Source organism: Amblyraja radiata, chromosome 4 (assembly GCF_010909765.2).
Source record: "Amblyraja radiata isolate CabotCenter1 chromosome 4, sAmbRad1.1.pri, whole genome shotgun sequence".
Taxonomy (NCBI): domain Eukaryota; kingdom Metazoa; phylum Chordata; class Chondrichthyes; order Rajiformes; family Rajidae; genus Amblyraja; species Amblyraja radiata.
Window position 1 is genome coordinate 106,427,253 of NC_045959.1, and position 26,005 is coordinate 106,453,257.

Consider the following 26,005-nt stretch of genomic DNA (forward strand, 5'->3'; position numbering starts at 1 on the left):
ATCCTCCTTTATATTGTTGGCTAGCTTACCTTCGTACTTCATCTTTTCTCCCCATATTGCCTTTTTAGTTACCTTCAGTTGATCTTTACAAGTTCCCAATCCTCTGGCTTCCTGCTCATCTTTGCTATTTTATACTTTTATTTTTTTATACTGTCCTTGTCTTCCCTTGTCAGCCACAGTCGCCTCTTACTCCCCTTAGAATCTTTCTTCCTCTTTGGAATGAAATGATCCTGCATCTTCTGGATTATTCCTAGAAACACCTGCCATTGCTGTTCCACCGTCATTCCTGCTAGGATCCTTTTCCAGTCAACTTTGGCCAGCTCCCCCCTCATGCCTCCATAGTCCCCTTTCTTCAACTGCAATACTGGCACTTCCGATTTTACCATCTCCCTCTCAAATTGCAGATTAAAACTTATCATATTATGGTCACTACCTCCTAATGGTTCCTGTTCCCTGATCAAGTCTGGTTCATAACACAACACTAAATCCAGAATTTCCTTTTCCCTGGTAGGCTCCAGTACAATCTGCTCTAAGAATCCATCTCGGAGGCACTCCACAACCTCCCTTTCTTGGGGTCTGGAGGGCTTAGCTACAAGGTGAGAGGGGCAAAGTTTAATGGAGATGTGCAGGGCATGTATTTATATTTTAAAACACAATAGTGGCGACCTGAAATGCATAGTCAGGGGTGGTGGTGGTGCAGGCTTTTAGACAGGCACATCGAAGTGCAGGGAATACAGGAATATCAGTGGGCTGAAAGATGGCAGATGGAGTTTAATGCTGATAAGTGTGAGGTGCTACATCTTGGCAGGACAAATCAAAATAGGACGTACATGGTAAATGGTAGGGAATTGAGGAATGCAGTTGAACAGAGGGATCTAGGAATAACTGTGCATAGTTCCCTGAAAGTGGAATCTCATGTAGATAGGGTGGTAAAGAAAGCTTTTGGTGTGCTGGCCTTTAGAAATCAGAGCATTGAGTATAGAAGTTGGGATGTCATGTTAAAATTGTACAAGGCATTGGTGAGGCCAATTCTGGAATATGGTGTACAATTGTGGTCGCCTAATTATAGGAAGGATGTCAACAAAATAGAGAGAGTACAGAGGAGATTTACTAGAATGTTACCTGGGTTTCAGCAACTAAGTTACAGAGAAAGGTTGAACAAGTTAGGTCTTTATTCTTTGGAGCGCAGAAGGTTAAGGGGGGACTTGATAGAGGTCTTTAAAATGATGAGAGGGATAGACAGAGTTGACGTGGATAAGCTTTTCCCACTGAGAGTAGGGAAGATTCAAACAAGAGGACATGACTTGAGAATTAAGGGACAGAAGTTTAGGGGTAACATGAGGGGGAACTTCTTTACTCAGAGAGTGGTAGCTGTGTAGAATGAGCTTCCAGTGAAGGCAGGTTCGATTTTATCATTTAAAAATAAATTGGATAGTTATATGGACGGGAAAGGAATGGAGGGTTATGGTCTGAGTGCAGGTAGATGGGACTAGGGGAGAATACGTGTTCGGCACGGACTAGAAGGGCCGAGATGGCCTCTTCCGTGATGTAATTGTTATATGGTTATATTGATCACGTACAGGCAAATGAGACCAGTTGAAGTTGGCGTCATGTTAGGCACAAACATTTTGGGCCGAAGAGCCCGTTACTGCGCTGTACTATTCCATGTTCTATGGAAGTAAAATCACCAGTAGGCCAAGGAAATCCAGCCTTGAGAATCAATTGTTAAAATTGTGGACATTTAAAAATGTGTACTAAGATGCGCCCACAAAGATGAGAATGAGGGACATGTCAACATCAAGTTGCTCTCCACTGGATGTGAATAACCCTAACAGTTTGGACTATACACATTAGATGGGTGACTGCAGTCCTCATTATAGCTGCATGTGACTTGAGACAAGAAGAAATACATATTAAAAACAAGAAGAGTTTTGGAAAAGTTTAACAATACCTTCTTATCCAGATTTTGTGCTTGAAGCTGTAAATTTACTGCTCTGTTATCTTTGATTTCTTCTGCCAAAATCTAAGAGTCAAGAGGAAATAAATGTACATATTTTAAATATTAGAAGTGACGACGCACCCTTGCTTAACAAAATTTGGACTGAGATTGGGTCCATTATGTGCTGTTTGGTTTAAGATCATAGCTCGCATGACCTCACGTGATGAAGACAAGTTTCTCCAGGCATTCAAATTTCAGATGGATGATGCATATTCTTCATTGAAATTGCTCTTGCAAACAATTTTTGAAAATAATGAACTGGTTTTGGACAGCGAATTTACAGGATTTAGCCAGAGGATGTAGTCAAGGAAAGTTCAACAACAATATTTAAAATACATTTTTACACTCCATGGATAGGATACGCTTAGAGGTGAATGGGCCAAACACAGGTAAATGGAACACAAAATTCTAGAGTTCAGGAAACATTCAGGATTTTTAGCCTGGAGAAGGGTTCCGACACGAAACTTCACCCATTTCTTTTCTCCAGAGATGCTGCCTGTCCCGCTGAGTTACTCCAGCATTTTCTGTCTATCTTCAGTATAAATCAGCATCTGCAGTTCCTTCCTACACAGGTAAATGGGACTAGCATAGAAGGGGCATCTGGGTCAGCATGGACAGGTTGGGCCAAAGGGCCTATTTCCCCCATTCCTTCTCTCTAGAGATGCTGCCTGTCCCACTGAGTTGCTCCAGCTTTTTGTGTCTATCTTTGGCCCTTTTCCGTGCTGTATTACTGTATGACATAGAAGATTATTAGAATAGCCATGGATACAGAAGGCTATGGACAAGTACGTAGATGGCTATGGTCCAAGTGCTGGAAAATGAGATTAGCTTAGATTGGTACTGGATGGTTGCCATAACCATGGACAAGGAGCATATTTCTTCATTATATGATCTTGGAAAACAGAAAACATTCCATGTCTCGGGAGTCAATTCTCGGCTGAAATTGATGACGGAATTCAACATTATTTTAAGTGCAACAATAAAATGTTCGATAATCCAGATAAACAAGTGTCCAAAGAACAACATCTCATATCTGACACAAATCTACACCAGGCACCTTACAACATTGTGCTAACAAAACCCAAAGTCCACTGACAGATTAAGTCAAGGGTTCCCAACCTGGGGTGAATTTACCTCCAGGGGGTAAATTTGTTGATTCTGGATTTGTACATATTTTTTCTCATTGACTGACGGTGTTTGGTTCTGGTACACCGGTCTCTGTTCATCATTAGTTATTCATAAATAAGTGAAATAACATTGTTATGTGCTATTAAAGTTGCCTGGGGTAAATGGGACAAAAAAGGTTGTGAACCCCTGGGTTAAGTGAACTAATATCAACACCCCCTCAGGTGAACATCCCCAGCAATGCGGCTGTAACTTATGCAGTCAGCTTTGCTGGGCAGAATATTTTGTTTGCAAGAGCAGATGTAAGAATGAGACCATTTCTGAGTACCATCATCGCACAGGTTACCTGCTAATCAGAACAAATGATTCATGGATCTTCTCATGCTTTCAGAATGTGTAATATACCCACTCACTTATTAAAACATAATCCAAGAGTCAAGAGTGTTTTATTGTCATATGTCCCAGATAGAAAAATGAATTTTTTTACATGCAGCAGCACAACAGAATATGTAAACATAGCACACTGTAAACAATATAATAAAGGAGAGAGAAAAAAAAGTTCAGTGTGTATATATATATATATATACACACATCACACACACATATTCACACACACACACACATATACACACACACATATACACACGCACACACACAGGCACACGGATATGCAGGGAATGGAGATATGGATTATGTGGAGGCAGAAGAGATTAGTTTAACTTGGAACAGCACCTCATATTTCGCTTGGGCAGCTTACACCCCAGCGATATGAATGAATGAATGGTTTATAGATATAACATTGACTTCTCTAAAATCAAGTCACCCTTGTTTTCCCTCTCCATCCCGTCCCCCTTCCCAGTTCTCCGACCAGTTTTACTGTCTACGACTACATTTTATCTCTGTTTGCTTTCTTGTTTATCCTCTCCCAACTAACAATGATCTATTCTACATGCTCCTTGATATCCATTCCCTTTGTCATGTTTTCACACCTTACACTTCCTTATCGATGTACCTCCCACTGAACATGATATACATCAGTCTGAAGAAGTGTATCGATCCAAAACATCACCCATTCTTTCTCTCCTGAGATGCTGAGTTACTCCACCATTTTGTGTCTATCTTCAGTTTAACTTGCCATCTTGTTCGGCATGGACATTGATTATACCTTTAATAATCCTTTACAGGAAATTACAGTGCCACGACAGCTTCAAGACAGACATAACACCACACATTTCCTCAAATGGCTTCCATACTTAACAAGTTAAAATACAAGTTAAAATACAATTAATTAAAAAAAAAAGTGCAGTTATTTATGCGCATTATATAACCTTATAGCAGCTGGTAAACAGGACTTCCTATGTCTCTCAGTTTTGCACATTGGTGCAATCAGCCTCTGACTGAAGATGCTGCTCTTGATCACCTTCAGGGCATGGAGTGGGTGAGTGGGGTTGGTCATTATAGAACCTAGTTTGTTCAGAGTTCTGGCCTCTGCCACCTGCTGGACCGTTCGTTGCTCAGCCCCGACCACTGAGCCGGCCTTCCTGATTAGCTTGTCCAGTCTGTTTTTATCCGCTATACGGGCGCCATCTCCCCAACAGGCCACAGCAAAAAAACAGAGCACTGGCCACCACTGAATGGTAGACACTGCACAGTAGGGGTTGGCAGATGTTAAATGCCCTCAGCCTCCTTAAAAAATACAGTCGGCTTTGTCCCTTCCTGTACACCGCCTCCATATGACACTTCCAGTTCAGCTCACTGTCAAGCTGCACCCCAAGGTACCTGTGATTAGCGACCACCTCCACCTCAGTGCCCTTAATAGTGATTGGTGTTGCTTGAGTCCTCCTCCTCCCCCTCCTGAAGTCCACAACTATCTCCTTTGTTTTTTTGGTGTTAAGATGGAGGTTATTGTGTGCACTCCACTCCACATTGTGGGCTGAAGAGCCTGTTCCCGTGCTTTACTGTTCCATATTAGCCAGACTACGCATCAGGTATATGTGACAAAGTCTATGGGGTCTAACAGTGCCCCGTCAGTCATTTCAGAATCCATAGAACTAAAGCAGCAAGTCATCGTCTACCAAGAGAGATCACCCAAGGTGTTGAGGAAGGTGGTCAGTGTATCATTCCTATCGTTGTACCTGCAGACATTCTGACATTTAAGCCCCTGTCCCACTTTGCTGAGGTTACCACTAATTCTCCCGCGTTATCCCCTCAATTCAGAATTACGGTAATAGCCAGCCATAGGTACTCGGGGCTTTTTTTACTCGTGGACATTTTTCAACATGCTGAAAAAACGTCCCGACTTACCTGATGCCCCAAGTACCTACGGCTGGCATTACGAGCCGCTACGAAATATCTACGGACTCCTACGGACTCGCTACGGACATTCCCCGAGTTTGAATCAAGGGGAAAACTCGGGAGAGTTCATGAGTTTAACTCGGGAAAGTGGGACAGGGGCTTTAGTCCTCTGCTCTAGAAATGGAAGTTCGGATCCCCCTACTTTTGGCAAATACACTGGACACACTTGAAGCACCAAAGTTACTTTCAAAACAACATTTCAAAAATTATCTGAAGGATAATGAAGGATCATAAAACTTTGGTCAATCCACAACAAATGACGATAAAACATGATAAATAATTTCAAAAATAGTTTTGTTCTTTACCGAGATGATTCCTTTGCCTGCAAGCTTCTTATTTTCCAGCATGAGTGGGCGCATCAGCCTCTTGCTGGAAACGATCTACATAAACAATTGAAGTACGATCAGTTTTAAATTATGCAGAAATCTCATAATAGCATCCAAAGTTTAAAATATTAAACCAGCTAACCAAATGTGACCATATCTACATCTGAAGAAGGGTCTCGATCCAAAACGTCACCTATCCGTGTCCTCCAGAGATGCGGCTTGACCTGCTGAGTTACTCCAGCACTCTGTGACCAAATCTATAATGTTACTCCATCACAGTTCTGATTGGAAAGGCAGCAGGCAAGGTCAAGAGATAAGATGATAGAATCCGGAGCAAAATCAAACTGTTGAAAGAACTTAAGAGTCAGGCAGCATCTTTGGAGGGAAAGGGATGTTCGACGTTTCAGGTCAAGGCTCTGCATCAAAGGTCCTGATGCAGGGTGTTGGTGCTCCTTTTACCTTCACAGCTGCTGCAGGAACGGCTGAGTTCATTGTTTTACTTCAGCAAGTTGAAGAAAGAATCACTGAAGACTAATATGCTACATTTCTGACAAAAAGTGAAAAATTGTACTTGTGTAAACTATGTCTAAAGACGGCACTCATCCAACTCTTTCCAATACACATCGACAGCCAGGTTATGTGTCATCATCACCACAGTCAAAGTCAGCATGGATTTATGATCGGTCAAAGTCAGCATGGATTTATGAAGGGGGAATCATGCTTGACGTACAAACAGAGAAACAGAGAAAAATAGGTGCAAGACTAGGCCATTCGGCCCTTCGAGCCAGCACCGCCATACAATATGATCATGGCTGATCATCTAAAATCAGTACCCCATTCCTGCGTTTTCCACATATCCCTTAATTCCATTAGCCCAAAGAGCTAAATCTAACTCCCTCTTGAAAACACCCAGTGAATTGGCCTCCACTGTGGCAGCAAATCCCACAGATTCACAGCTTCTCTGGGCGAAGACATTTTTCCTCATCTCACTCCTAAGTGACCTACCCTTTATTCTTAAACTGTGACCCCTGGTTCTGGACTCTCCCAACATCAGGAACATTTTTCCTGCATCTAGCCTGTCTAGTATAGGAGCAAGGAGGTCCTACTGCAGTCATACAGGGCCCTGGTGAGACCGCACCTGGAGTATTGTGTGCTGTTTTGGTCTCCTAGTCTCCTAGGACATTCTTGCTATTGAGGGAGTGCAATGTTGGTTCACCAAGTTAATTCTTGGGATGGTGGATTGACATATGATAAAAGAATGGGTAAACTGGGCTTATATCGCTACAATTTAGAAGGATGAGAGCGTATCTTATAGAAAGAAAGTTATTAAAGGATTGGACAGGCTAGATGCAGGAAAAATGTTCCCGATGATGGGGGAGTCCAGAATCAGAGGTCAAAGTTTAAGATTAAGTAGTAGGCCAAAAAAATGTCACCTAGAGAATCGTGAATCTGTGGAATTCTCTGCCACAGAAGGCTGTGGAGGCCAATTCACTGGATGTATTAAGGAGAGTTGCAAATATAGCTCTTAGGGCTAATGGAATCAATGGAACGGGGAGAAGGCAGGAACGTGATACTGATTCTGGATGATCAGCCATGATCATATTGAATGGCGGTGATGGCTCGAAGGGCCGAACGGCCTACTCCTTCACCTATGTTCTATGTAATGCACTGTGACTGCACAATTAGGGTGGTAGAGCTGATGCCTCAGCACTCCGCGGAGACCCAGGTTCGATCCTGACCTTGGGTGTTGTTTGCGTGGCATTTTTGTACATTCTTTCTGTGGCCATTTGGATTTACACGGGGTACTCCAGTTTCCTCCCACACCCCAGACATGAGATTTTAAGGTTAATTCCCCTCTGTACCTCATGTGTAGAGAGTGGAGATTGAAGTGGTACACGAGAATGTATAAATGTGGGTCGACGGTCAGTGTAGACACGGTGGCCGAAGGGCCCGTTTCTGTGCTGTATTCTTTTTAAGCTTAGAGGTGCAGTGCGGAAACAGGCCCTTCGGCCCACTGAGTCCATGCTGACCAGTGATCGTCATACATTAGCACTATCCTACACACACTGGGGATCATTTACAATCTTTATCAAAGCCAATTAACCTACAAACCTGTACATCTTTGGAGTGCAGGAGGAAACCGGACCACCCGGCGAAAACCCACATGGTCACAGGGAGAATGTACAAACTCCGTTCAGACAGTACCCAAAGTCAGGATCAAACCTGGGTCTCTGGAGCTGTAAGGCAGCAACTCTACCACTGCACCAGCCTCCAAACTAAACTGCATTTGGTTAAATCACTGAAACTGTAATCCTAAATGTTGGCAATTATACTTGGCTTCAACAGCACCCGGTAATGTTTTGCTAAAATTCAAGTAGAATTATTTACCATTTTACTTGCTTTAATTGCTTTCCCTCTCTCTCCATTCCCTCCCCCTTCCCAGTTCTCCCACCAGTCTTACTGTCTCCGACTACATTTATCTCTGTACAGCCCATTCCCGACATCAGTCTGAAGAAGGGTCTCGACCTGAAACGTCACCTATTCCTTCTCTCCAGAGATGCTGCCTGTCCTGCTGAGTTACTCCAGCATTTTGTGTTTACCTTCATTTAAACCAGCATCTGCAGTTCTTTCCTACACATTAACCACACTATCTCTGCATGGGTATATTTAAGAAAATGCAACTCTATTTATTGCTCACTCTTAAATATTGTTAAATTAATCACATTTTACTCCCGCTGAGAACACTACATGTTCATCATCTCAAGTTCATGCATCTTAAATAAACAAAGCAACTTAAATGAAAGGTCTGGTCAAATAAGGGACTAAATTTCCTTTCATTACCTGTCCAAGAGTGCATTCAAACTGTCCCAAGAAGTCATCATCTTTCAAGTCAATCGTTTTGTTATCAATATCATAAATTCCAAACTTTAATTTCTGAATCTGCTCAAAGTAGAAATCAACCAGGAACTTTTTCGAGAACTTTGGGGCAAGGCAATTCGTAACTTGTTCCGTGCGATCAATCTACAAAATAAACATGCCTTTGGTTAATAAAAGTAACAAGATGATGATGGAAAAGATCAACAATATTTCCCCCCAAGAACTGACCATCAATTTAACGCTACATTGCTAAAAAAGGAAATGTACTCAAGGCTTCCTGGAAAAAGGACAACAGGCGTCAGCAAAACACTTCCTCTGCAATTTGGACAATGGGCTCAGATACAAATTGAAGAATAACTTCCAGAGTATGAACACATGCAGGTAGACGTGGAGCTCCAGTAGGGTTAGGGGTCCACAGTTCTTGCTCAGCTGCCATCTAGCCTGGAGACACAGTTAGGAGATCAGTGCAAGACCATGCGATTCCACTGCATACCCAATGAAAACAGCAGCAAAATCAACGCTGGTACAAACAGAATGGTGATGAGGGGGATTTTCTTTAGCCAGAGGGTGGCAAATATGTAGAATTTATTGCCACAGATGGCGGTGGAGGCTGAGTCGTATGGTATTTTTAAAGCAGAGAATGAATTAGTTAGGGTGTCAAAGCTTACGTGGAGAAGGCAGGAGAATTGGGTCAAGAGGGAAAGATAGATCAGCCATGATCGAATAGCGGAGGAAATTCTATGGACCGAATGGCAAAATTCTGCTCCAGTGTCTTATGAACATAAGTAAATTTTTATAATGAATACCAAACTTCTCTCGTCATGAAGAAAAGCTTGCTTCCATGTTTTTAGTTTTTTTTTACTAGGCAGAAACCAATCTTTATCTCATTTTATGTGTTTTTGTTGCATTCTTCTTACTGCTTGAAGCACAGTGAGGATCCTTCAATCTGATTAGTTGGAGAGTTAAACTATTGCAAACATATGCCATAAATCACCTGGAATGGACCCATTCAGGATATGGATCTTGGGTATGTCATAGACCTTGATATTTTAAATAGCATAACAAGTCTCATTTGAAAGTTAACATTTAACAGAGTTAACATTTGTTGGCAGAAAGAACGAAAAGTCATCCAGGCCAATGTCAAGTTCGATTGAATTGATTGAAAGATATAGCATGAAAACAGATCCACCGAGTTCACACCAACCATCAATCACTTGTTCACACCTGTTTTCAAGATAGCTAGATAGGGCTCTTAAAGATAGCAGAGTCAGGGGATATGGGGAGAAGGCAGGAACGGGGTACTGATTGTGGATGATCAGCCATGATCACAGTGAATGGCGGTCCTGGCTCGAAGGGCCGAATGGTCTACTCCTGCACCCATTGTCTATGTCTACACTAGTTCAAAGTTATCCCACTTTCACATCCACTCCTGACACACAAGGGGCAATTTACGGAGGCCAATTATTGTATTGTATTGTATTGTATATCTTTATTGTTATTTTCCTGAGTACTCACATACCCAGAGGAAACAAAAAAACGTTACTCAAACCAGTGTCCATTCAGTGTGCAGTAAAAAATAAATAGAAATAAAAATACATATATCATGAACAAGTTTAACACTACTCTCAACTAAACATCAACAGGCGTTCCGATCGGCAGCGGCACGACAGTGGCTCTGTCCAGGTTGGTGGTTGGTGCGCGATACTTTGGCAGGGGGCAAAGTCCGTTTAACAGTCTTATAGCCCGCGGGAAGAAGCTGAGGAGCATCCTGCTGGTTTTGCAGCTAATGCTCCTGTACCTCTTCCCAGATGGCAGGATGGAGAATATGTGATGCGATGGGTGGTAGGGGTCTTTGATGATGGAGATGGCTCTGTTGATACATCTCTTCCTGTATATGTCCAGCAAGAAAGGGAGTGGAGCACCAATAATCCTGCTGGCGCAATTAACCTACAAACCCGCACGTCTTAGGAATATGGGGGGAAACCAGAGCACCCGGAACAAACCCACACGATCATAGTGCAAACTCCGGACACAGACAGCACCCGAGGTCAGGATCGAACCCGGGTCACTGGCGCAGTGAGGCAGTAGCTCTGCCAATTTGTGCCATCCATGTTTTTGACAAGACTGAAGAACAGATTCACCAAGTCCCACCTCTGGTTAATTAAACCACTTAGAAATAAAATGTGTCCAATGTTTGAAATCTTGAATAAGAACACGATAAACTCGAGGAAATATTTATGAAAATGAACAGCTTACCTCAGCCCACTGATTTTCACCAGTGCTTATGAAGAACACACACAACGGATCAGATTTAGATCCGACATCTTTATTCAAGAGATTCTCACAAGAAATGCTCAGTTCAACTTTAGTCACACACTGGGCCATCTGTTAATCTGCTAAATGCAGAGAGAGAGAGAGAAAAAAAATTTAATAGAAACACTCAACTGCCGACTTTTAAATGAAATGCAATGAAAATAGAAAAGTTTTGTCCCATTCTTGTACAGTAAATGTTGCTTTTGCAATTGGCTCTGCCCCTTTTGGTCCACCTTCAAAATTATTACCAAGACTAGCATACAGGCAATTCATTTGCTCTTAAAATGATCCACGCAAAAGCCAAATACTGCAGATATTGCAACCGAAATGTAAACAGCTGCTTCCAATATTCAGCAGATTAGGCACCATCTGTGGACAGCTACACAGTTAATGATTCAATAATGCTGTGACACAGTTTAGGCGCAAGAGATTTACTAGATTTCTTCTGAACAGATGCAGCTTGGTACTAAGCCATGCAGCAAGGAAATGGGCCCTTCGGCCCAATTCATCCATGCTGTCCAAGATGCCCCATCCAAGTTAGTATCATACTGTTGCCAGTGTTTTGCCCATATCCCCTTTTCTATCCATGTACCTGCCCGTGTCTTGTAAATGCTTTTATACCTGCCTCAACTACATCATCTGGCAGCTCATTCCATATACCCACTCTGTGTGAAAAAGTCACCCTTCAGGTTCCTAATAAATCTTCCCCCTCTCCCATAGAAACATAGAAGATAGGTGCAGGAGGAGGCCATTCGGCCCTTCGAGCCAGCACTGCCATTCGTTGTGATCATATAATCATATAACAATTACAGCACGGAAACAGGCCATCTTGGCCCTTCTAGTCTGTGCCGAACACTTGGCTGATCGTCCCCAATCAATAACCCGTGCCTTCTCCCCATATCCCTTGATTCCACAGGCCCCTAGAGCTCTATCTAACTCTCTCTTAAATCCATCCAGTGAGTTGGCCTCCACTGCCCTCTGTTGCAGGGAATTCCACAAATTCACAACTCTCTGGGTGAAAAAGTTTTTCTCACCCCAGTCTTAAATGGCTTCCCCCTTATTCTAAGACTGTGGCCCCTGGTTCTGGACTCGCCAGTCATTGGGAACATTTTTCCTGCATCTAGCTTGTCTAGTCCTTTTATAATTTTATATATTTCTATAAGATCCCTCCTCCTTCTTCTAAACTCCAGTGAATACAAGCTTAGTCTTTTCAATCTTTCCTAATAAGACAGTCCCGCCATCCCAGGGATCAATCTCGTGAACCTACGCTGCACTGCCTCAATCACAAGGATGTCCTTCCTCAAATTAGGAGACAAAAACTGTACACAATACTCCACATGTGGTCTCACCAGAGCCCTATGCAACTGCAGAAGAACCTCTTTACTCCTATACTGAAATACTCCCCATATACCTATGGTTCTTAATTCCCCAACCCTGGGTAAAAGACTCTGTGCATCTACCCTATCTATTTCAGTCATGATATATGTCTAGATGATCACCCCTCAGTCTCCTGCGCACCAAAGAAGAGTCCTAGTCTGCCCATCCTCCCCCTCAGAGGTTATGGGGAGAAGGCAGAAGAATGCGGCTAGGAGGGAGAGATAGACCAGCCATGATCGAATGGCGGAGTAGACTTGATGGGCCGAATGGCTTAATTCTACTCCTATTCCTTATGACCTTAGGACCTAATTTGGAAACTCAGTCATGTGAAAGAAGAGAAAGATGAATTTTTTTAATCCCAGAAGCCTGTGTTGGCCTTTTATGTTCCCAGTTGGAATGATTTACAACTCTCACCTGAGAGGCAGGTATTACTTTCAACAACTGTACCTTATCTCCATTTAATTACATCTATGAAGACAACGCTGCTTTATCAATTATTTAGATTACCAGAAAGTTCCCTGTAAACAGTTAGATTAGATTCCTTTATTGTCATTCAGACCTTTCGGTCTGAACGAAATTATGTTGCCTGCAGTCACACACAGAACCAATAAAAACAAAACATACAATAAACACAAATTAAACATCCACCACAGTGAGTTCACCAAGCACATCCTCACTGTGATGGAGGCAAAGTCTTAGTCTCCGTCTCTTCCCTCCTTGTTCTCCCTCTGCGCTGAGGCGATCGATCCAGGACGGAGATGCCGCCCTCCAGTCCAGCGGACCTCCGTGGTGATGTCGCCGCCGCCGAAAGCCGGAACGCCGTCTCCGCTCCGAGATGGCCCGCCACAGCATCAGCTCTGGGCAGCCGCCCCAGCTCCAGGCCGCCGCCCCAGCTCCGGGTCCCGCAGTCTCCGCTCCGGACCGCTGCCCCAGCTCCGGGTCCCGCAGTCTCCGCTCCGGGCCGCTGCCCCAGCTCCGGGTCCCGCAGTCTCCGCTCCGGGCCACCGCCCCAGCTCCGGATCCCGCAGTCTCCGCTCCAGGCCGCTGCCCCAGCTCCGGGTCCCGCAGTCTCCGCTCCGTGCCGCTGCCCCAGCTCCGGGTCCCGCAGTCTCCGCTCCGGGCCACCGCCCCAGCTCCAGGTCCCGCAGTCTCCGCTCCAGGCCGCTGCCCCAGCTCCAGGTCCCGCAGTCTCCGCTCCGGGCCGCTGCCCCAGCTCCGGGTCCCGCAGTCTCCGCTCCGGGCCACCGCCACAGCTCCGGGTCCCGCAGTCTCCGCTCCGGGCCGCTGCCCCAGCTCCAGGCCGCTGCCCCAGCTCTAGGCCGCTGCCCCAGCTCCGAGCCCCGCTGCATCAGCTCCAGGCCGCTGCCCCAGCTCCAGGCCGCTGCCCCAGCTCCGAGCCCCGCTGCATCAGCTCCAGGCCGCTGCCGAAAGCCAGAACGCCGCACCAGCAAGTCGGGCAACCGCTGCCTCAGCCCCGAAGACGGCCAGCCTCTCGTTGGTGAGTCCTGGCTGGCTCTGCCTCCGGATCCTCGGGGTCAGTCGTAGGCTGGAGGCCGCCAGCTCCGCCATTAGGCCTCAGCGCAGACGGCGGCAGAGAAAGGGGATACGACACGAAAAAGTCACATTCCCCCGAACAGAGAACATGTTTCCCCCCCCACCCCCAACACAAGCCGTGAACAAAAGAAATACATTAAAAGGTACATGCTAGGTAAATCAAAACCCCTTATATTCCACTTGGGGAGTCTGCATCCTGGAGGCATGAACATTGAATTCTCCCAATTTTGTTAGTCCTTGCTGTTTTTAACTCCCTTTCCCCAGCCCTCCTGCTGTCTCCTCCCATCCCCCAGCCTTCGGGCTCCTCCTCCTTTTTCCTTGCTTCTCCCCGCCCCCCCCACCCCCGATCAGTCTGAAGAAGGGTTTTGGTGCGAAACGTTGCCTTTTTCCTTCGCTCCATAGATGCTGCTGCACCCGCTGAGTTTCTCCAGCTTTTTTGTGTACCCCTTATTCTTAAACTATGACCCCTGGTTCTGGACTCCCCCAACATCAGGAACATTTTTCCTGCATCTAGCCTGTCCAAACCCTTAAGAGTTTAATAAGTACCAGTTCAGTTTTAATATCCACACATGCACATTACAACATGGGAGGGAGATCATGGTTGCATCTTCCGGCTACTTATTAGCAACTCCAAGGTGGAGCATAAAGGTCCTGAACTGAAATGCCTAGTGTCAATATTTAGTATCAATGTTCAAATATATTCTACAGCTCCAACAAAATTAAATTGTGTTTTATAACTTATGGAGTAAAAGGCATCAGGTAGAAAAAAAAGAATAGATGTAACTAAAACCTCAATTATAGCTTAGTTTTAATTTTAGTGATACAGCGTGGAAACAGGCCCTTCGGCCCACCGAGTCCACGCCGACCAGTGATCACCCGTGCACTAGCACACGGCACATTAGGGCCAATTTACAGAAGCAATTCACATACAAACCTGCACATATTTGGAATGTGGGAGGAAACTGGAAACCCATAGAAAAGCCCGCAGTCACGGGGAGAACGTACAAACTCAGTACAGGCAGCACCCGTAACCAGGATCACACCTGGGTCTCTGGCGCTGTAAGGTAGCAATTCTACAACTGCGCCACTGTGTCTGGTGATTGTTTGTACATATTCTAGTCTGGGAACATGGACAGTTTTAGGAATAGCAATGCCATTAAGCTGGGAAGAGTACGGAAAAGATTTACAAGGATGTTGTCAGGACTTCAGGGACTGAGTTATAGGGAGAGCGTGGGCAGGCTGGGACTTTAATTCTCAGAGTGCAGATGACTGCCTGGTGATCTAGTAACATTATGAAGGGCATGGATAGGGTGAAATCAGAGTCTTTTTTCAGGGAAGGGGAAATCATTAACTAGAGGGCATGGGTGTGTCTTTGGTAAAAACTACTTTGTGAGCTCGTATTACGGTTATTATACGCCTATATTATTGATTATTATGTATTTCTCTGTGTATTGCATTTACACAGATGTGAAGCTGTAAGAAGCAAGAATGTATTAATACATAATTGTTAGGCCCCCTTTGATCATGGCTGACCATGAGTATCTCCAGGGTGTTATTCCCTACATGGAGGACGTCTGCACGTGACTTTGTTTAACGTGGGGAGACTGGTGCACAGACAGCCACCTCACAGTCCATAACAGATATGGGTCAGGAACCAGTGGCATGGAGTCCAAGACGACCGGAGACCCTTTTCTGCTGCAGCCTTCATCCGCCTTCCCACCGGTGTGACGCTCCACTAAGGTCAGCCATCAGCCTAGGCCTGTTCCACATTTGAGGTCTTGGCTAGGTTGCTCTTTGTCAGACACCTCCCTCCTCGACCTTACCTGGATCTGAATGGAGTATGCTGAAAAGCTCGAGGTAGAGCATCATTCAACACTGGACAATTTTATACTGGACAATTTTTTACATTTATCAAGCCAATTAATCAAGCCAATTAACCTACAAACCTGTACGTCTTTGGAGTGTGGGAGGAAACCGGAGATCTCAGAGAAAATCCACGCAGATCACGGGTAGAACGTACAAACTCCATACAGACAGCACCCGTAGTCGGGATCAAACCCGGGTCTCCGGCGCTGCATTCACTGTAAGGCAGCAGCTCTATCGCTGTGCCACCGTGACTGCCATGGGTGGCCCTACCAGGAGCATAGCTCCAGACGGCATCGCTCTCAGGTACACACTAGCTTCTCCACCACGACAAGGTGACAATCCACAGAGAATACATAATACATAAGTACAAGAACGTATAGTTCCATTGTTGGTACATTGGCAATTAAACACTCTTGATGAAGATGAAAGGGGATAGATTTAGTAAGAACCTGAGGGACAACTTTTTCTGCCCAGAGAGTAGTGCATATCTGGAATAAGTTGCCAGATAAAGCAGTGAGAGGATAAAATATTTAAGGTGAGAGGAAAGATTGACATTTGGACAGGTACCTGTACAGGAAAGATTCAGAAGGACATGGGTCAAATGGGAGCAAATGGGACTAGTTTAGATGGGCATGTTGGCCGGCTTGAAAAATTAAGCATGCAGGTACAGCAGGCAGTGAAGAAAGCGAATGGCATGTTGGCCTTTATAACAAGAGGAATCGAATATAGGAGCAAAGAGGTCCTTCTGCAGTTGTACAAGCCCTAGTGAGACCACACCTGGAGTATTGTGTGCAGTTTTGGTCCCCTAATTTGAGTAAGGACATTCTTGCTATTGAGGGAGTGCAGCGTAGGTTTACAAGGTTAATTCCCGGGATGGCGGGACTGCCATATGCTGAGAGAATGGAGCAGCTGGGCTTGTACACTCTGGAGTTTAGAAGGACGAGAGGCAATCTCAGAAACATATAAGATTGTTAAGGGCTTGGACACGCTAGAGGCAAGAAACATGTTCCCAATGTTGAGGGAGTCCAGAACCAGGGGCCACAGTTTAAGAATAAGGAGTAAGCCATTTAGAACGGAGATGAAGAAACACTTTTTCTCACAGAGTGGTGAGTCTGCGGAATTCTCTGCCTCAGAGGGCGGTGGAGGCAGGTTCTCTGGATGCTTTAAAGAGAGAGCTAGATAGGGCTCTTAAAAAAAGTGGATTTAGGGAATACGGGGAGAAGGCAGGAACGGGGTACTGATTGGGGATGATCAGCCATGATCATATTGAATGCTGGCTCGAAGGGCCAAATGGCCTACTCCTGCACCTATTGTCTATTGTTCCGTAGAGCCCAATTCAGTGATGGGTGTATGTGAGACATTTGCCTTTGTGGAGTGCCCTTAATGTTGAGAACTCCTGGGATGCTTCACAAAATTATCAGAGTAACTTAGATCTGAGAAATTTCAGATGGTCAAAAAGCATAGTCAAAGGATTGGGATAAATATCTTAAAAGAGAGCTAGGTGAGTTCAAGGAGTTTTAAGAAAGAATTGCAGAACTAACACAGGCAAGGCACGGCCAAAATTGTAATATAAAAGAACACCATGTGGTCCAGCAATCTGGAATAACTATTCATAGAGTCTTAGAGTGGAAACAAGCCCATCGGCCCACTTGCCCACGCAGACCAACTTGCCCCATCTATATTAGTCCCACCAGCCTGCGTTTGGCCCATATCCCTCTAAGCCTATCCTATTTTTGATTTGTAAAGATATCAGGGGTTACGTGCCAAAGGCAGGAGGATGGGGTTGAGAGGGAAAGATAGATCAGCCGTGATTGAATGGCGGAGTAAACTTGATGGGCCGAATGGCCTTATTATGCACTTGGAACATATAAACATGAATTATCCAAGTAACTGTCCAAATGTTTTTTTTAAAACATTATGTTAGTACCTGCCTCAACTACCTCCTCCGGTTGCTCGTTCCATATTTCTGCCACCCTTTGTATAAAAATGTTGCCCCTCAGGTTCCTATTAAAGCAATAGTCCCAGATGAAGTCCCCTGCCGTGTCCTCAGAACCCGAGTGAGCCAACTACCAAGAGCATTTAGTTTTTTAAGATACAGCACGGAAACAGGCCCTTCAGCCGACCGAGTCCACACTGACAACGAGCCCTGCACATTAACACCATCCAACACTATGGACAATTTCTACATTTATACCAAGCCTACAGACTTGTACGTCTTTGGAATGTGGGAAGAAACCAAAGGCGAAAACTCAACACAGGTCACGGGGAGAACGTACAAACTCCGTACAGACAAGACAGCACCCGCAGTCAGGATCGAACCCGGGTCTCTGCCGCTGTAAGGCAGCAACACTACCGCTGTACTACCGTCCCATTTGCAGACATCTTTAACCTTTGCCTATGCCAATCAATGCTTCCCACTTGAAGACAATAATTATCCAGGTGCAGTACAGTAGAGTTGCTGTTTTTGTCCGTACGGAGTTTGTATGTTATCCCGGTGACCCCACGGGTTTTCTCCGGATGAAGGCTGCTTCTCTTCCCAAACACCTGCCAGGCCTATTGCTTCAATCAGTTTTTGCCCATACAAGTTATTTTTTTCCAACTAATTTATTTTCCTTCTTTCAATCTCTTCCCAACAATACCTCAAATTTTCCCAATTTCCAAAACATAGTCAGAGAAAAGAAACTGACCCTTCGGCCCACATTGCCCATGCCAACCAAGATGCCTCATCTACGCTACTCTGACCTACCTGAGTTTGGCCCATATCCCTCGAATCCTTTGCTATCATCCAATTACCCGTCTCAATGTCTTAAATGTTGTTAATTGTCCATATCTTAATCATCACCTTTTCATCATCTGCCACAGAAGGCTGTGGAGGTCAAGTCAATGGATATTTTTAAAGCGGAGATAGATTCTTGATTAGTACGGGTGTCAGGGGAGAAGGCAGGAAAATGGGGTTAGGTGGGAGAGATAGATCAGCCATGATTGAATGGTGGAGTAGACTTGATGGGCCGAATGGGCTAATGCTGCTCCTATTACATGACATTATCCCATCCCCTTACATCCTCTTTGATCTAAAGCCCTTCAACCACAGCCTCCACTCCCCTTCAAGGGATAGTTAGATATAGCTTTTAGGGCTAAAGGAATCAAGGGATATGAGGAGAAGGCAGGAACGGGGTACTGATTTTGGATGATCAGCCATGATCACATTGAATGGCGGTGCTGGCTCAAAGGGCCGAATGGCCTACTCCTGCACCTATTTTCTATGTTTCAAGCTATCTGTAGTAACATCGCATTGAACAGCTTCTCCTTTGACTTCACTCACTTCACCCAAATGTGCTATAATCATTTCCGTTTGATTGATGGTTTTATGTCTGCCTTAACCTACAGTAAACGAATACATTATCTGCTAACTTACACTTTCTTCTCCATTTATTTCAGGAGTCATTTATTCAGAGTAGGGGAATCAAGAACGGTTCTAGGCGAGAGGGGAAAAGATTTAATAGGAACCTGAGGGGCAACTTTTTCCCACACAGAGGTTGGTGGGTGTATGGAATGAGCTGCCAGAGGAGGTAGTTTTCCCACAAGTTCCTAGAGTCATACAGCTTGGAAACACCCTCGGCCCAACTTGCCCACACCAACCAACATGTTCCATATTTGTTGTTGGAAGTTTGCTTCCAAGACGGCACCCAACCCAGGTGACTGTTTGCAAACTAGCCACAGAAGCAGATCTACAATCACATATTACAATCGCTCCACACTCTTAAATCTATCTATACACTGCAAATGGCTCAAATGGAATTGTGTATTGTCTTTCCTCTGACTGGTTAGCACGCAAAAATAGCTTTTCACTGCACCTCAGTACGCGTGACGGTAAACTAAACGAAACAGAACTGATCTGATCTAGTTCCACCTGCCTGTGTTTGGCCCATATCCCTCTAAACCAATCCAACCCATCCACGTGTCCAAACATGTTTTAAACATTGTGATAGTATCTGTCTCAACTACCTCTGGCAGCTTGTTCCATGTATCCACCACCCTGTCTGAAAAAGTTGTTCCTCAGGTTCTTATTAAATCTTTCTCACACTCACCTTGAACCAATTATTTCTGTTTCTTGATTCCCTGTGACTGTGCATTTATCCTGGCTATTTCTTTCATGATCATATACACCTTCACAAGATCACCCCTCATCCACGAGGAATAAGGTCCGAGCCTGTTCAACCTCTCCTGATAGCTCAGACCCTCGAGTCCTGAAAACATCCTCATAAATTCCCTGGACCCTTTACAAAGTAGAAAGATTACACAATGCCTTGGAGAACACGCCCACTCAATCCACAGGGCATTAATGAATTTATACACGTGTAGGAAGGAACTGGAAATGCTGGATTACACCGAAAATAGACGCAAAATGGGGGAATAACTCAACCGGTCAGGGAGTTATTCGGTGGAGAGAAGGAATGGGTGACGTTTCGGGTCGAGACCCTTCTTTAGATTGAGATTCAGGGGAGAGGGAAACTAGACATATGAAACGGTACAAAGAACTAATGAACGAAAGGTATGAAAAGAACAAATCAAACCCAGCAAAGATGATAAAGGAGAAGTGGAGCCCACAATGATCCATTGTTGGCCGTGGAGAAGGTGATAACGAGTGGATACAAACAATGAAACCAAGCAGGGTGGCAGTGAAACCAGTAGACACAAAAAGCTGGAGTAACTCAGCGGGGCAGGCAGCATCTCTGGAGAGAAGGAATGGGTAATGTTTCCGGTCAAGGCCTTCCTTCAGACAGAGTTTGAGGAGAAGGAGTCCAGAGATATGGAAGGGCAAGGTGTGAAAACAATAGATCAAGGGAGACGTCGATCAAGGAAATGCGGAATGGTTCATTGTTAGCTGAGGGGAAGGTGACAAGGAGGCATATAATCAGTAAAATTAATCAGGACTGAAATTAGGTGGTGAACAAGGGTGGGGGAGGGCGGGGAGAGAGCGGAACAATGGTAAGGTGGGGAGGCATAGAGAGAGAAAGGGAAAGTAAGGGTTCTTATAGGGTGGAGGAGGGACAGACAGAGAGAGAGAGAGAGGGAATGCAAGGGTTAAAGGAATTTATACATGGCGGGGCTCACTGGCATTGCAGACTTATCATTTACCGCCGAAACGAATTTCTCTGCAGGATTAGTCTCCTGTGCGGTTTAATCATTACTAGCGAGACTACATTCCTTCCACGGTGACAACACCCATGGAAACCAACACAACAACACGCAAAACAAAGTATCACGTTAAAAGATACGGCAGCGAAGGAGTGAAGTGAACGCCGACAAACACTCGCCCTGAAAAACAAAGCAAAAGCAGCGAAAATGCCTACTTACTCAGGTTTAATTAAAGGTGCAACTGGCTGAGCTGTTAGTGTCAGTTACTGACTTCCTGCTATAGAATCTTTGGTGTAAAGTAGGGCTGGGCTGGACGTCCCGTCTCCTGCCTCCCTCCCTCTCTCTTCACCTTTCAACCCCACGGCGTTCAACTGAGATTAAAATATTTCAAACATAGATGTTTCCAAATGCGTTTGCAAAAAGAAAATCTCCCCAGCGAGTTTTCACGAGGGATGATTTAATCCGAGTTTGCTGTGTGCATGCAGCCTTTCCCAGTCTCCGCCCTGGCTCGCTGTCAAATCTATCCAGGGGCGGTTCCAATACGCAGAAGATAAACTCCCAGCCTTATCCCGGCCAAAGATGATAAAGATCTTTGATCCCGGCTTCTTCCTAACCCGTCAACGCTTGGACAGCTGTGGTTGTGTGTGTGTGGACCGCAATTGAGGGTTATCAAACTTTTATGTTGAGGAAGGGCACTGACTGAAAAGCTACATTTCAACGTGCTTTTTGTTTGCAGTTAAAGTGGCCTGCACCAAATTGCATGTAACACAATAAAAAAGAATGAGTGCTTTTTAAAAAAAATATTTCAAAATAGACTTTATTCGAGAAATAAATAGAAACAATACATGATCCTTACGTAACTCCATCCGGCATTCTCGGAGGCTATACATACATTCATCACACAATTACTACACTAAGTTCAGCAGGCTTCTGCAGAAGCAAACCACAAGAAAGCCAGTGGAAAAGACCAGTTTTAGTGGTTAACACCGGTTAGACCTCACATTAGCACCTTTAATAGCTCTTTTTATTTAAAGTGCAAAACCAATTGTCACAAACAAGTGCATGACGATGGTGGGGCCACATTTGGAGTACTGTGTTCAGTTTTGATTGGCCTGCTATAAGAAGGATTTCATTAAGCTGGAAAGTTGCCAAGACTTGGTCTGAGTTACAGGAAAAGGTTGGGCAGGCTAGGATTTTATTCCTGGGAGCACAGGAGGCTAAGAGGTGATCTGATGGAGGTGTATAAAATCACGAGGGAAATAAATAAGGTGAAAGCACAAGTCTTTTACCGAGAATAGGGGAATCAAGAACGAGAGGAGATAGTTTTAAGTTGAGTGGGGCAAGATTTGACAGGAACCCAGAGGGGCAGTTTCTTCACTCAGAGAGTGATGGGTAAACGGAACGAGCTGCCAGAGGAGGTAGTTGAGACAGGTACTATAACAGCACTTAAAAGACATTTGGTGCATGGATAGGAAGGGTTCAGAGGGATATGGGCCACATACTGTAGCAATGTTACAACATTTTGAGATTTAAAAAATCAAGTCTGCAATTTATCCCATCAGATAAAGCATAAAAAGAAGTATAATTTGACACCTAATTCACTTTCTTATCTTCAGTATTAAAGAAGTTATGGCCATTTTCATACTCGGAAATTAGCATCTTGTTCCCAATTGCTTTTCCATTGACTTAACACAAAAGCTGTGATCAAGGACAGTCAAATGCCCATAACTGTCTTAAAAATTAAGAGAACTGAAAGAAATTTTCAGTTATTATTGATTGAAGCATTCTGAAACCAATATTAAACAATCTTACTTGGATGACCTGAAATTAAAGCATATAATTAGTTAGTTACCCAATTGTAGTTAATTACAAAATTCAATTACTAGATCTAAACATCTATCCATTTCTTAAGAAAAGATTTACACTTTTAAATAGCCTAAATGTCCAAATAACATTCACACAAGAATTCACAATATAACATGATTTTAAAATCTCATTGTCATGAATTTATAGGCCAAATGGAAGGAATTTAGTGTTTAATTGCTGTAAATTAATGGCCATTTAAATCATCTTGCGAGTGGGATTTTGTGGAACGTGATGGTTTGGAACATTGCGGTTGCGGTGAATTTGAACCCCATGTCGGCAGGAAAAATACTGCCGGTTCGGATGGACTCCAAGTCACCTTCTCGCAACTTAAAATTTTGATTAAAGGCATCTTAAGAAGCACTTTTTAATGTAAAAATAAACAGCCTAGCTTGCCTTGTCCCCTACGTGAGATCCATCCCGTTTTTGGCGTTCACGGCTTTAGAAGATGATTTTTAATTTACTCTAACAATTAAATTATCCAACTTAGTTTAAAAATAAGTGCAGAGAACGGCAGTCGGAGCAATTTTTCTAGAGCAACTAAACAGGCTGACCAACATCGATTTAAACAGCCTGGAGAAAACGGCATTTTAAACCCGCCCTCCTCTCAAAGACGCCAAAGTCGCGCACACGGGCAGTGACAGAACTGCAGCGCCGCTGAAGGTAAATTTTGCAACATACCTACATACTGGCAAATGGGACTAGCATATTTGAGACATCTTTACATTACAGATACCGGGTGAAAACAGGCCCTTCGACACACCAAGACCACGCTGACCAGCGATAACCCTGTAAACCAACACTATCCTACAGAGTAGGGACAACATACAATTTTACCAAAACCAATTAACCTACAAACCTGTATGTCTTGTGGAGTGTGGGAGGAAACCAGACAACCAGGAGAAAACCAACTCAGTCATAGGGAGAATGTACAAACTCCATACAGACAGCATCTGTAGTTAGGATCGAACCCAAGTCCCTGGCGCTATAAGGCAGCAACTAACGCTGCACCACCATGCCGTACGATCTGCTCGGCATAGACGAAATGGGCCTAGGGCCAGTTTCTGTGTTGTATGACTGTGAGCAATGGGCTGAATGTGACGCTATGACTCAGTGGGTGAGAAGGCAGACTACGAGGCTCTGTTACCCCTCCCCTACAATGGGCCATTAAGGTGCTGATATTGGGGGTGAGTGTATATGTGACCGCTGAAATTTAAACAGAAAAAATGCTGGAAACACTCAGCAGAGTGGGCAGCATCTGTGGAAAGATAAACATACTGCACCAAAAGACATATTATCCCCTAAGCAGAAAAGGAGGTTGCACTCTCTTTTAATACCAGTGGTGTTACATATTGCTCTTCACTGTGCTGCCTCAAAGTCTTAATGTTCTCATGTAAAGTGCCAACCAAAAGTGTACAAATGCTTCGCATAAAATGACGACATCCTGTTCTGTAACTTCAACGTAATTTGTGGGAATTTAAATGTCATTTATTTGGTAATAAAATCCAGCAATCGGTTCACTTTGCTTTTTGCCACCTCGTGTTACATACATCGTGTGAAATTAGTGACATTTTCATTTCCCCTCAGTAAACAATTTTAAAGTATATCTGGTTATTGTTTATTCCCACCATATAATATTTTCAATTTCAACTGAACATTACTTACAATTGTAAAACACCAAGTACTGGAGTAAAGGAAAAGGCGACATTTCGGGTCGAGACCCGAAACGTCGCCTATTCCTTCGCTCCATAGACGCTGCCTCACCCGCTGAGTTTCTCCAGCTTTTTTCTCTACCTTCGATTTTTCCTGCATCTGCAGTTCTTTCTTAAACATTTTGTCTACTCCACTGCGAAATCTCCTCAAGTATATGTCTACTTTGAAGAAGTTCTCCTCCTCTCTCCAAAACAAGGGTCTCGACCCGAAACGTCGCATATTCCTTCGCTCCATAGATGCTGCCTCACCGCTGAGTTTCTCCAGCTTTTTTGTCTACCTTCGATTTTTCCAGCATTTGCAGTTCTTTCTTAAAAAAGTACTGGGGTAGGTTAGCGGGTCAGCACATCTGTGGAGGGCCTGCATTAGTTACAACTGATCAACCTGAGTAAACTCCTAATCCAATTCTCGTCATAAGATTTTGATCACCTCCTGGAAGTTTATAGTTTCATTTAGATCTTTAAATTGAGTGATACAATGTCAAAACAGGTCCTTCATCCCAACTTGCCCGAACCAACCAACATGTCCCATCAACACGAATCCCACTTGCCATGTGAAAAAGGTACCCCTCAGATTCCTGTAAAATCTTTCCCCCTTCACCTTAAATCTATACTGCCCTGGCAACGCTCTCATCTAACTGCTACAATCAGGAAAAGGGAAAAGGAGCATGAGAGTCGTCACCTCTAAGTTCAAGAATAGCTTTTCTTTCCATCAGCCATCACACTTTTGAACCCCACAGCACAGCCCTAACCACAACCCTCTCACAGCACTGAATCTCAATGGACTATGTATATGTTATACTAAGTACTTCAATTTGCATTTTATAGTCTGGTTACTTAGTATGACTCTATATATTAATGTATATTGATTTGTTATGTTGTTGTGTTAATGTGCCTGTAAAGCTGCAGCAAGTGAGAATTGTTCGATTCCAGGTGCATATATCAAATAAACAGTCTTGACTGGACAAACAGTGTGACATCTGAGCTAGGAAACGTGGCACCGGATGGATTCAAATGAATCCTATTTACAATTGTTAAAATCCTGTCTGGATAGAAGGAATGGGTGACGTCTTGGGTCAAAACCCTCCTTCAGAATGTGAGTGAGGCGAGAGGGAATGACAGAGATAGTAAAGGGTAAGGTGTGAAAACGAGATATAAAAGGAGATGAGGTTCAAGGACAGTGTAGAATATGTCATTGTAGCTAGGAGAAGGTGACATCAACGCAAATAGAGATATAATTTAATCATGGGGACAGTCAGACTGGTCAGAGAACCAGGAAGGGGGAAGGAATGGCGAGAGAGGGCAAGCAAGGGTTACTTGGTTAAGGAAGTCAATATTCATACCCCTGCGGTGTAAGCTGCCCAAGTGAAACATCTGATGCTGTTCTCTGTAGGCTTCGTTGTCACCTTTTCCCAGCTCACAATGATCTGTTCTACATTTTCCTTGATTTTCACCCCCTTTGATGTCTCCTTTTCACACATTACCTTCCTAACCTCTGTGAC

The 26,005-nt window shown here is 44.1% G+C and overlaps 1 protein-coding gene across 2 annotated transcripts in view; it reads right to left on the reverse strand.

Moving 5' to 3' along the window:
• Window positions 1-21,458, reverse strand: part of LOC116972458 (copine-3-like) — a 52,305-nt gene extending 30,847 nt beyond the window's left edge. The window contains exons 1-5 of one of the 2 annotated variants that reach the window (XM_033020183.1): window positions 21,151-21,458; window positions 10,939-11,075; window positions 8,647-8,826; window positions 5,785-5,859; window positions 1,952-2,023 (exon numbers count right to left, since the gene is read on the reverse strand). In XM_033020183.1, the coding sequence (XP_032876074.1) occupies window positions 1,952-2,023; window positions 5,785-5,859; window positions 8,647-8,826; window positions 10,939-11,067 (456 nt within the window). In that variant the 5' untranslated portion in view covers window positions 11,068-11,075; window positions 21,151-21,458. Of the gene's footprint in view, window positions 1-1,951; window positions 2,024-5,784; window positions 5,860-8,646; window positions 8,827-10,938; window positions 11,079-21,150 lie in introns of both variants that reach the window. The other variant, XM_033020182.1, reaches the window with a different exon arrangement.
• Window positions 21,459-26,005: the final 4,547 nt, after the last annotated feature.